The 12,745-nt window shown below is 39.2% G+C and overlaps 1 protein-coding gene across 1 annotated transcript; it reads right to left on the reverse strand.

Moving 5' to 3' along the window:
• Window positions 1-1,654: 1,654 nt before the first annotated feature.
• slc13a2 (solute carrier family 13 member 2) lies at window positions 1,655-12,227 on the reverse strand. The gene is made up of 12 exons (XM_040032024.1): window positions 11,586-12,227; window positions 8,941-9,069; window positions 7,755-7,891; window positions 6,181-6,416; window positions 5,930-6,095; window positions 5,692-5,814; window positions 5,325-5,534; window positions 4,048-4,145; window positions 3,765-3,880; window positions 3,251-3,412; window positions 3,029-3,166; window positions 1,655-1,803 (listed from the first exon to the last, which is right to left on the reverse strand). The coding sequence occupies exons 1-12, from the start codon at window positions 11,694-11,696 to the stop codon at window positions 1,672-1,674; spliced, it is 1,758 nt and encodes a 585-aa protein (XP_039887958.1). The 5' UTR covers window positions 11,697-12,227; the 3' UTR covers window positions 1,655-1,671.
• Window positions 12,228-12,745: the final 518 nt, after the last annotated feature.

Here is a 12,745-nt window from a genome sequence, read left to right on the forward strand (position 1 = left end):
TCTGTTTAACTTTCTACATTTCAGATCAGGGTTAGGTCATTTGTGTTTCCTAGGGAGCACATAAGAAACTGGGACTGTTGTAGAAGGCTGCATAAACAGCTGATATCAGTTCTGCTCACTATTACTTTAGATTTAGGTTATTGGTGTATCCTATCACAACAGTTCCAGTGTCTCATATGACCGCTTGGGAAAATTAAATGCCCAACCTCACTTTAGATAGCCAACACAAAGAAGATGTAACATGTAATAAGTAAGTTGCTGTAAGGTGGATTTTGACATTCTGCTTCTAAATAGGTTTTGCTAAGTTTCCGTTTTACTTTTTTGTCCATAACACATTTGGGGGCTCATCCGGGAGTCTGACCAAAATTTGAACCTGCAGTTTTCTTAGCAAGAAATTAGAGCACTTCCATTATTATTATTATATGAATTGTTATATAAAGTATTATAAATTAAAAAAAAGACTATCACAACCAGAAAAAGGTCACATTGGTATTTATAAATTATAAAATAAGTAAAATTCCGCCTTATGAAAAGAAGTTGTGACAAAAACACATATAAAATTAAATATGACACCCAAAAAAAAAAAGTCCAACAAAATGACCACAGTAATAAGTTAACTGACACCATGAATTAGTTTTCATTTTTGCCTTTCAAAAGTAGCTATGCTGCAGATAATGCATGCATTATCAGTAAATGATACACAGACTGATAAGATAACAAATTCATTGAAAAGTGTATGAGGAAATAACCTGGTTTAAACACTTTCTTTGGTTCTGTCACTGAAATGATGTAAGGAAGTCCTCAAAGAGGGTCTGTATATAATAGTCTGATAGAGCTTAAAGTTTGTTTCAGCTGCAAGTGAAAATATTTGATTGCTCTTTCTATAACCAAATTTAAACTGTCATTTAATCTTTAACTTATTTGTCTTCAGTGAGAGTGGAAAAACTCTGCTATGACTTTTTTCTTCTTCTTTTTAAAGGGCCTGAAAACATTCTTATGTAGCAACACGTTCTCACTCCCAAAGCGTAGCATTTTACGCTAGGTGACAAATCGTCAACATATTACGTTTTCGGCTACCCACCACCTTCCTAAATGACGACCTCGGAAAAAAGAGGAAATATGAGAACCGTCTGGACTCCATCTACACATGTTCGCTCTTTTTCTTCAAATCGCTTAGAAACACGCTATTTATAGTCCTGGTTAAGATCAGGAATAAGGTTATGGTTAGGGCTAGGGATAAGGTTAGGTTTAGGGCTGGAATACAGGGCTGGAACGTCTATTACCGCGGGAGTGTCATTGCACTGGATTCCAGCCATAACCCGCCGCGTACCATAAGAACGCCGAAGGTCTCCTTTCGCGTTCCTCAGGAACGCCGCGGGACGTGACAAAACATCGACATGTTACGCCTCGGGAGTGAGAACGGGCTGTATGTAGCTTTCCTGAGCAGGATATCATGAGTAAATGTATCCTGCAACAACCATGAGTAATGGTATCCTGCAACAACAACAAACTATTGTCTGCTAAAGGTAGAAAAGTTTTATCTCAGACAGTGGATTTCTGAGCTTTTTCCTCATTGGTTTGAAGCAGAAGTTGGAAAATGTGATACTTTGTTCAGTGTCTTCTTGTGTGACTGTAGAATTGGATTTGTTTTTTAACAGGCTGTAAACAAATTCAAGGTTTACTATTTGTAGTGTTGGCCCAATCTGGAAAAGTGTCCAAGTTAAACATGACTCTTCCCCAGGTGTTGATGGCTAAATTAATGCACAGGATCCCGATGATGTTGAGCATGAAACCAGCTTTCACCTGAAGGAACAAAATGTAATAATCAGATGATGACACAGGATGGCTAAAACTTTAGAATTTTATTAAAAATTCAAAATTATGCTCTGTGAGTTTGCATATTTGTCTGTCGAATAACACAACTAACCAAGATCTTATCTGTATTACCCCACATAGCAAAATTGGTATGGCCCAGATCTGGCCCACACAATGTGCTTACACATGGCCCACATACCGCAAAGAATGACGGCCCTTTGGTGGCCCAGATCTGGTTTGCCAGAGGTGGCCCACACATTGGCCAGAACAAGGCCAGTTGCAGACACACTGGTGGTCCTGTGCTGGCCCATGTGTGGATTACCTCTGGCAAACCAGATCTGGGCCACCAAAGGGCCGTCATTCTTTGCGGTATGTGGGCCATGTATAAGTTGTGTGCAGCCACAGGCCAGTTGCAGACACACTGCTGGCCCTGTGCTGGCCCAGAACAGTTTCAGCTCTGGCACCAGATGTCAGCCTAATGTGTACCTTAATCAAGCCATGTAATAACAACATGTGCCGGAACATAATAGTGCAAAAGTAACTCTGTTCAGACAGTGAATGGACTCAATCTTTGATAGCGCTTTTCTACTCCACTTACTCAAAGTGCTCTACACAACATACCACATTCACCAAATCACACACACTTTCTCTAAACTGAGTGCTTCCTAACTACATTAATACACATTCAAACTTGACATACAGACTGGAGGAAAATAGGAAAATAGGAACATAAACAGTGCCATCATTGCCAGACCTGGCCCACATCTGGTTGGCATACACCCTGCCATGACACCGGTCAGTCAGACGTGCCAGGTTGATGCCAGATCCGGGGGCTAGGCCTGTTTTTTATGCTCCTGGGTCACATATACCAAACTACAATCAGGCCAGATATGGCATGGCATCACATAAACAGCGCCATCTATGCCAGGCCTGGCACACATCTGGATAACATACCACTTACTTATGGATGAGCTACAACACATGGAGGTTGATTTAAGTGTCATGATACAGCTCAATAGTCACTGATTTTAAAGAGCAAATTGATGATACTAGCAGCAGATAGCTCTCTTGTAACTTTGAGAAGTGACAAGAAGGACAATTGTATTGCTTTTCCCACTCCAACAAGGCCAATCAAAGACAGTCTTATTAGCTCAAATAAACTAAAATCGCAAAGGCAGCATATGTTTGTATGTCATATGTATGCCAATCTTACCATATCTAGGACTTTGAGGTTTCCAAAAGAAAAGGCAATGGCATTGGGTGGTGTGGCCACAGGTAGCATGAAGGCCAGAGAGGCAGCAATAGTGCAGGGCAGCATCACGTAGAGTGGGTGGAGCTTAATATTTTGGGCCTAAAGGAGCGCAAAACACAACACAGTTAGATTCATGGAGAACATACGTGCGCACACATCTGTCAACATATGAGCTCCATTTACCATTGACGCCAATATGGGCAGGAATAGGGTGGTGGTAGCTGTGTTACTGGAGCACTCGGTGAATGTGGCAATAAGTAGGGAAAGCACCAGTGAGATAGCAAAGGGGGGAATATTCTGAAGAGGTGACAGGTTTTCTCCCAACCACTTGGATAGATTTGATGCCTGTAAAGGTAGCAGGAAAAATACACAAACAAATGTTTAGTATTTGAGAAAAGCTACCACCATGGCTCAGAGGATGTCTGCTATCGGTCTACCAATTTGGCCTTGACTGAAATCTCTCCTCTACTAGATGGAATTGTCATTAATTTTTGTGCAAATGATAAGCATATTAACAAAACCTCCAAAATTCAATCACCAAAAACAAACAAGAGACCAGTATTTATTTTCTGATTCAAGCATTTAAGTATCCAGTAATCACCAAGACTAGCATTTAACTGCCAAAATTCTTTTTAGATATTCTGTAAGGGAGAATGACATAATAAAAGGTGATGACATGGAGTCCAAGGGTGTTTACCTCACTGCCAGCAGCAAGAGCAAAACCTCCTCCCAACAGCAGCACTACATTCCAGGGCATTCGTTCATGAACCACATTCCAGGTCAACAGAGCCGGTGGAGCCTTTATCCTCTTACCTGTGGGACACAGATGAAGTTTAAACATCAACAAGTAATTAGTTTGAAAGTGCAACATCAAGCCTGCCAAGCAATCTTCACCCAGTGCTCCAGTAAGCCCAAACTGAGTTCACATGAACATTTTTAGAAGCAGTGTATTACACCAAGGTTAAAAATGAATACTTCACCTTCATTTGTGTATCCGTAATTGCTAAACGGCAGCTGAGAGGGGATGACGAAGAAGAGCGATGACATTAGGATGGCAACCGTTCCGTCTGTCACAAACCTGACAGACACGAGAGAACATGATTATATATGCTGCCTTTTAAAAATGATGAAGAGAAAAATGTGTAACATCATATTTACTGTCAACTGTGGGGCAAAACAACGTAACTGTATTTGACATACATTTATGTTGCCATTTTTTTCAGTCTGACCGATTTTTCTCTTTTATAAAAAACTAACAAAAAGAAAAAAGAAAGTTTAATAAAAAAGAAAGAAAATGAGGACTTTAGCTACAACTTTGTTGCGCTTGTGAACATTTCCTGCAGAAATATTACTCCAGTTCAGAAGTGCTCAAATTGCGGATACTCAGACGGGCACTTCAGCTTTTCATGTAGACTTTACAGCAGAAATAAATAATGACTGCTTAAAATGTTTGTCTGGTACAAAAAGAACTGTACTGGCATTTGTTTTTCCTTCATAACGCACCTGTTTAAACTGAGGCTAACGTGTGAGCATCTCACCTGCGTTTCTGTTGCTTTTGGATCATTTAATGTAAATCTAATAAAATATATGCCTGTTCATTCTGTGCTCCAGTTTTAGTGATTGACATTCCACCATCACAAATTATCTGTTAACTTTATGTGATGTAAGCATGTGTTTTATGAATACAAACTAGGGGATGTTGTATAAGAATGGGTCAGAGCCAATCACCCAGACCCTCTGAGCAGGATTAAAGCAGCATCCAGGTATTTATCTGTCAGGTCATGTTTGCTACCTTGGTTAACAATGCTGAATTGGCTCAATGTCCAATCACTTTATAGATCTTAATGCAGAGAGATCAGGTCACTTTTTATATTTTATAGCAAAAGTGTTAGCTGCAAAATCACAAACAAAGCTGTGATGTCAAAACATCACAGCTTGAAAATTATTGAAAATTATTTTGTTATTTTATTAATATTATTATTTTATTTTATTTGTGTCTCAGTAGACTTCAGTGCATTCAGCACAAAAGGTGCCAGAAGACTTTGTGTGACTTTGCTTGTAAAATAGGTTGACTCATCCTGCCTCAGAGGCATTAATGCAGGACTGGGTGATACCACAAGTGCTGCATACATTTTAATGCGCAGGAAAGCATGTGTTGAATTGATCATTTCATGGCTAGCTGTTTGGTCTTTTTGTTGGTAATATGTGGCGCTTCACTTCATTTATATCTAAAGGTCATGCTTAAAAAAGAACTCACGCAGCGTCCTTATTGAACAGCACTGTGGCCCAGCCAGGCATGAAGCCCGGCTCTCTGGTAAACCACAGAAGCACGAGCAAGATAAAGAGGACGAGCACCGCCACCTCTGCAAACTTGATACGTCCCAGCTTCTTGTACTCCACTTTCATCACTGTGTATGCCGCTCTGTCGCTTTCACTTTTCTCACCACAGCCAAATGACTTCTTCAAACTGAGGAGAGCAACAAAAAGATACAGCATATCTCTGCAGATGCTAAAAAAAAGTCAGTTTTACTTACAGTGTAGATTAATTTATTTTGTGCTGTTTGAGCAGCTTTTCTGAGGATAGTTTAAAATACCTGGGTTTGTTTCTGGCTGATTATACTTACTTGAAGCCCAGGAACATAAAATGAAGCCAGAACCAGGCGAGCACCAGCATGAGCACCATGCTGGGAAAACAAAAGCCAAACCAGCTGGCAAAGTTGATCACGTCAGTATTGTTAGGGAAGATCCTTCACAGAAAGAAAAACAAAGGGATGTGAAGAGAAGATACAAGTGGTTCAATGAGCAGTGACACACCTTGAAGATCATTTCTGTTTGTGTGTTGAGTTGGGTTTTTTGCCTTACTCGTCCATTTGGCCCTTGAGGATGAGATTAGGCGTGGTCCCTGTGAGCGTGGCCGTGCCTCCAATGCTGGCAGAGTAACACACACTAAGACTCATCCCTTTGGTCAGAAGGCCATACTTCGCTTCTATGGCTTTTTCTCTGAACTCTCGCTGTGTGTCATGTACACCTGGATCAAAACACAATAAGACAGAGATGTTATTGGAAGGGTTTTCTTCTAGAAGCCCATATGTGTATGTAGCATTTTTACTTACACACAGGATCCTGTGTGTCTCTTTCGTGTATCGTCTCCAGCTTGGTTTGAACTTCCAGCTCAAATGCGTGGTTGTCCGCATCTTGGGTCTGGAGATCACGCTCATTTGCCTGGGTCTCTGTATCTTTCAGCTGCTGTAGCACAGCGTGTGCGATGGGTAGCATCATGGCTGTGGTGGCTGTGTTGCTGATCCACATGGACAGGAATGCCGAGACGCTCATGAAGCCAACCATTAACCTGCGTGAGAGGGAATGGTGATGATGATAACGAGGAGGCATGAGTGAAAAATCCTCAACATCCTCACTAGTGCTCTGGGTGCATTGGTTTTTAAATGTTGCTGTACTGGGCAGCTCCTTGAACTCCTGGAGCAGTTTGCAATACCACCCTGTCAAAATTCAAGAACCATGCAAGTAAAGACATAGCTACGTCTACAAACGATAGATGTTTCTGAATGAAAACAGAGAGCAATTATTTGTTGCCATCTTTATTGATATTGATTGTTTATTAATTTTATTAAATTTAATCTTTTATTCCTTTTCCTTTAGAGGCGACCACACTTGGCTTAAATTAGATGGCATTAGTGTTTGTGCTTGTTTGTCATCCTTATTAAACTCACAGGTAAAGTTTCTCATTATGGGAAACATCAAATGAATATTTTTTGCCATTTATTCAAACAAAACAACGGTGATGCAAAGAATCTATCCGGTCTGACGTCACTAGCCGTGTCTGGGCCTAAACTCCGCTGCAGGTCCATATATCAAACGAGCATTACTGAGAGTTGAAAAACTGTCTAAAGTCTTTCATCTTTAATAAAATGATCAGCGTTCTGCTCTACCAGGTGTAACAATTGAGTTTAACATCCAGGCATCCATGAAAACGGAATTTATGACATTTAACGGAGTTAGAAGTTAGCAGGAAGTTAGCTCGATAGCTTCTATCTAAATACAATATAGCATGTCCTGACTGCGGGGTTTTGGAAACAAATTAAAACGTACAGCTCTGCTATCACTTCCAATATAAATGAAGACAGAAAACTAAACAGCAGTGACGTTTGTAGGGTTACTGAAGTTTGGCCAGCTGGTATATAATGATGTGCTACGTGACCGCTAGCGACACAGCTATGTTAGCATAGCAAGCTAACTTTTTTCCCACTCGATAAAAGTTAACGTGAGTGTTCTCGGTGGTCAGGAGCAAATGTAATCGCATGGCAGGATGCTGTAAACGGACCAAACTTCAGCCAGGAGAACAACTGAGATAATCCATCCACAATACGAGGTTAGTCATTCATATACTGCTGCATGGGCTGGACTGTAGTTACATCCTAAGGTTTTAAAAACTGAGCTTAAATAAATGATTAGCCGTAATAAAAGCCGAGGGAGGTAAACAGTGATCACTGACTGTTTTAGGAGCTTTTTGAGATTAAATAGAAGAAAATACAAAACATTAAACATGTTAACAACACAAAAGCCATATTAAACGCAGACTACTTTAGGCCCGGAAGTAGGATTCGTCACGTCATCACTTAACGACCGGATTCTGAAAGGCTTGTAGACTTGTATGTCAAGGCTCTCTTACAGCGATGGACGAACACCAACCAGCAGCAAAACCCGGAGAGCGATTCGTTTATGGAGATTCCAGTGTTCGACTGCGATGGCCACCAGCAGACCTCCGATGAACAGCATGTTCGAGTCTTTCAGATACTCAATACTGACCTGAAACAGATCACACAGTCGCTAACATTAGCACATGGATCAAAGGTAACCTGTGGACCTACATGTATCATCAAATATGCTTTATGAGCAATAAACGCAAAAAAACGGGATCAGCAGTGTTACCATGCCAGTAGAAGTATGGCGTAAAAGAAGTGACTGGGGGTCACATCACACTTTCAATAACTGTTGTCCTTTTTAACTTCTATTTTCCACACTAAACTAACTGAAGAGTTTCTTCCCTTGACACTCCTATTTGCTTTCTCATGCGACACACAGTGTTGTATCAACACTTTTTAATTCAAGTTCCTCATAAATGGTCTTTCTGTTCTCAGTGCAATTAAAAAAAAAATATCCTAAATTATATTTAAAATCTCTGATTTTCATTTTATATTCATAAGCAGGAGCAAAATTTTCTTACGTGTGTCAATAACTCAGATTTTTATATAGAATCATTTTAAAAATAAAGACAGTTTTATGTATGAGATACAATATAATAAGATAATAAAATAAATAATAAAAGGTTATGTGGTCCTGAGCAGGTTCTAAAATTATTTAAATAGAAACTCAGAAAAACAACAACACACAACATTTTACACAGTGTCATTATTAATTAACCAAAACTAAAAACAGAAGCAGTGATTGAAGTGAAGTACACAATGCCATGAATCAATTTTAACAGTAATAACTTGACGTAATCCTTTTCTGCACAGCTTTATTGGTTTCTCACATAGTTCTGGGGGATTTTGGCCCGGCTCTGTTCAGAAATGGCCTTTCCAAACACTGACGAGCAGCAACAATTGCTTCTCTAAAATCATTGCTCCTTGGCATTGTGTTAACAAACGCATCAATGCGCCAGACCAACAAACTGGCAAATCTTCTACTTTTTTAGAGGTGCTGATAATCCGTTAATCAAGTTCATTTTATTAGCAGCACCTGGCTGCCACTTACGCTATTATTTCCTGTTGAAGCAGTGAACGTTTTACATTATTGCTGTGTTGTGTTATTAAAATATACTTATGAAGCACAGAAGTGGAAAAAAATGACCCTACATCTCCACCCTTCATGATGCCCATCATAGGAAAGAGGATGACTGGCAGTAAGGCAGTCACAGCCAGAGGCATGCACTCTGTGCACCAGTACAGAGCCATGAGGATGATCGCGTAGCCACATCTGGCTTCCTGTAAACACAGACACATAAATATAACATCACAATCACTAACATGTGATTTGATTACATTTTGTGCAGACGCACACAGAAGCAGAGACCAACCCACAGTTTGCAGCAAAGTGCATACAGGGAATTTTCCTGTCCTTTCGCTTATCTTTTCTTTTTAAAAGGCACTAAGTCTCTATACATGCAGATAGCAGCAACCCTTGATCATAAAACAAACAGTTTGTCGTGTTCACATCTCACAAGATACGTTTTTATGATCCTCAATAAAAGTTATAAAATCTCTTTAAGCTCCCGACACAAAACATTCCACTGCAGACAAGACACTGATAAAGCTTAAGTTTCAAAAAGATTTCCTAAAACATTATAATAAAACGTACAAAATAATATTTGTGTTATTATCTACTTTACGGTTATATTTTAGACAGCTATACCGTTCTCTTGCAGCTTTTGTGTAATGAAATGCATCGTATATTATAGAAATATTTTTTACTACAAGTCTGTGTATTTAAGCGTTAAATCTCATGTCTACATATTAAATAGAGAGCTCAGGATAATTACAGGTAACACAGGCTCTAATTTATTAACAGTAATAGGGGTCATATTGGGTAGTGTAGTTTGAGCCCACCATCTTTATGTGTCTTTAATTGCACTGTAAAGCACAAAGGTTCAGCTGAGCACCACAAAGCCCGCTTTGTTTCTTATCCTTCATACATTAACAGACCACTTCAGCACTTTCAGCAAAAAATGAAGATGATAAAATCAATTTGGTGGTGAATTCAGTTGCAATATTTCAACACATAAGAGATTACATGGCTTGCAGGGATTTTGAGGTGACTGTGTTTAGTAATCATATTAAAAAACTGGCCCTGGATGTCTACAGTATCTTTCGATTAAATCAAGTCTTTCAAAGTGAGAGACGTGGTGACTGAGTTAAGTGCACTCAAAAAATAACCTGCAGACATGTAATGTCACAGCAGCTTATGTTTGTGTCATGATCTTGGGTCTTTTGACCCGGCGTTTTGAGTTTTAGCCTATTTTGATGTTTTTGATTTATGTTTAAGTCCTTTAGGTTTTCTAAGTTCATTTCTACAATGCCTAAGTTGCTGTTATAGTTCATTGTTTTTTAGATTCCCCTTGTTTCTTCTACCCCTGTGTTTAAGTTTCCCTCGCCCTTTATGCGTTTCATGTCTGTGTGTCTTATGTTGTCACGTTCATGTTTTCATGTCTGGGTTCCATACTTTTTTCTGTTTTACTGTGAGAGTCCCTGTCCTGTATGCAGAGTGTCTATTTTGGCTTCCCCTTGTCTCATCGGGTCTGATTTGTCCCAGCTGTGTTCCCACCAGTTCCCCATCCTCTCATTATCTTTTTGTGTACTTAAGTCCTTTGTCCTCCTTTGTTCAGGGTCAGGTCGTCTGTTGTCTTTTGCGCCATCTCTCAATGTTCCAGGTATCTTTGTATCCATGCCAAGTTTCATTTTTAGGGTTTTTTATGTTTATTTTTAGTTTCCCCAATTTAGGTTATTGTTTATTCTCATCTTTGTTTGCCTTATGCATTACTTTGTATTTCTCCATCAGCCATGTTAAATGGTTCACTTTTTGTTAATTCAAGTTTTGTTCCACGTTCCTTTGTGTCTGTATTTGAGTCCAGTATTCACAATACATACAGTCTGCTTCTGCATACTGTGACAGTTTTGTTATAGACATAAAAATGCAGTCTATTAAAGAAAATCATCAAAACTATATCAGAATATCATCTATGCTTCTCTCCAGACGGCCTGCGTCCTCACATGGGGACATTACATTTTGGCTTTTTTGCATCTTAAACTTCATTCTGTTCAACAAAGTGTTTCTTACTTTGCTATACAATGTGTTTATTGTGTTGTCCTATAAAAGAAAACTGGTACCACATGAGGCTGTTACAACATTGTAATAACTTCCTCTTCAACGATTATAAGATTTATCAGGGCCCGAGGTCAGGGAGATTAAAAATGAACCCCAAATAAGAGCCTGGGTATCAGGAGGATAATTGACCAATGTTGTAGTGTGAGTATTTGTTTATTTTTAGAAATAACCATCATTAGTCCACATGTTTTCAGCAGATTCAATAACTGCAACAAGAGAGACATGTTAATAAGTGTGAATAAAACACCTGACTTTAAAAGCTTTTTAGCCCTTGAATTCGAACAACATTCAAACACCATTTATGTTATCCACTACAGACAGACAGACAAACTTAGCCTGTTTAACTGTGATTGACTGCACTTCAAGTAAATTCACTCAGGTGAGAGTGTATAGTTTTAAAGGTGGGCATCAGCGTAGGTCAGTGATCCAACACTTAAATCATAGATTTAAAAATAATTACAAGATCTGTTCTTTAAGAACAAGTGTCAGATTAACTGAACGGGTTATAGCCAAACTTCTCAAATTGCACGTGTACAGATTAGTCTGGTCAGTGAATATAAATCTTTAGCTGTTTTTTTTTAAACAAATAAAATTTACCTCCATGCACAAACACACTCACCGATGAAGGATAGACGAGAGGCAGAGGAAGGAATACAAGCGGCGTGACGATTATGATGATATAGTTCCTGTGGTGCCACAGAAGATGCAGCACTCTCTCCCAGTTATACATGATGCTCTCAAAAAATGAACTAACAACTGAAATAAACTCTTTCTTTCTAAGTGTTGCAGGTAGGTCAACGCTAACACAAACACTAGTCAGTATGAAGAAGAGGCACAGGGCAGCTGTGGAGCTGAAAACTGAGCTCAGGTGGGTTAACAGTAGAGGTCTGCTCCACAGAAAGTCACTGTGGTAAAGAGAATAAAATCAGTGCAATTTTCTGTCTATATCTCTGGTAGCGTATCAAACATTAACTCAAAGAGATCAACATCCTTGACAGAGAAGCAGCTGACACTGTTGGGAAAGAGCAAAAAGTAGCTGTAAAAGCAGAATAAGGGGGAGGGACTGGAGACGGACAGCCAAACAATAGAGAGACTTTATCATGTGAAGGAGTGCAGTTCCAGTAACTTAACCAAAGGTCAATGTCTGTGTAAGTTTCACCTGAGATGAATTTCTGAATGATTCAAATTTTTAATAACTGATTCTTTAAACAAAGAAGAGAGTTGATGTCAGTTGATGTCAAACAGCACAGCGAGAGATGAGGTGTTTTAACCTAAACTGCATCAATTTTGACAAAAAAACAATCATAGCCTCACTACAGCCATAATTAGGTTATATGAACATTATTTTATCTCCTGTCTGACTGTTGTTACTGCATCAGATGTTATTTCTCATTGCTGCATAGCTCATTGTAGGACTAGAAAAGTATTCTAAAGTATGATTTCATACAGTCAGCAGGTTGCATGTCTCAGAATAGGATAGGAGGAATCCATACTCCTGCATCTGCCCTGTAACAAAGAACAACCTGAAAAAAAAAACTCAACATCTTAAACCAATGAAATCATTCAGTGGATTAAAAGCTTGTGACTGTTGCTGCTGACTTTGCAAAAGTTCTGGCAACCAGGATTTTCTCGTTCAATTGCGATATTGCAATGAGATTTTGTGCCATACAGAGTATGGTTGTGCCATACTAAAAAACTTTTAGTTTGGCACAAATTTCCACACCTCCTGATACAAACCTCCCATTGGAATGCTTGGGATCAGCAGTGGTAGTACAGATT

The sequence above is a fragment of the Simochromis diagramma genome, unplaced genomic scaffold (assembly GCF_900408965.1).
Source record: "Simochromis diagramma unplaced genomic scaffold, fSimDia1.1 OVJJ01000216.1, whole genome shotgun sequence".
Taxonomy (NCBI): domain Eukaryota; kingdom Metazoa; phylum Chordata; class Actinopteri; order Cichliformes; family Cichlidae; genus Simochromis; species Simochromis diagramma.

Excerpts from the sequence above, each read along its gene's own strand:
- slc13a2 (XM_040032024.1), bottom strand. The coding sequence starts at position 11,696 with ATGTATAACTGGGAGAGAGTGCTGCATCTTCTGTGGCACCACAGGAAC. Across the intron at positions 9,070-11,585 it reads CTCTCGTCTATCCTTCATCG|GAAGCCAGATGTGGCTACGC; the intron begins GTGAGTGTGTTT and ends CTGTGTTTACAG. Across the intron at positions 3,413-3,764 it reads CTCTTGCTGCTGGCAGTGAG|GCATCAAATCTATCCAAGTG; the intron begins GTAAACACCCTT and ends CTACCTTTACAG.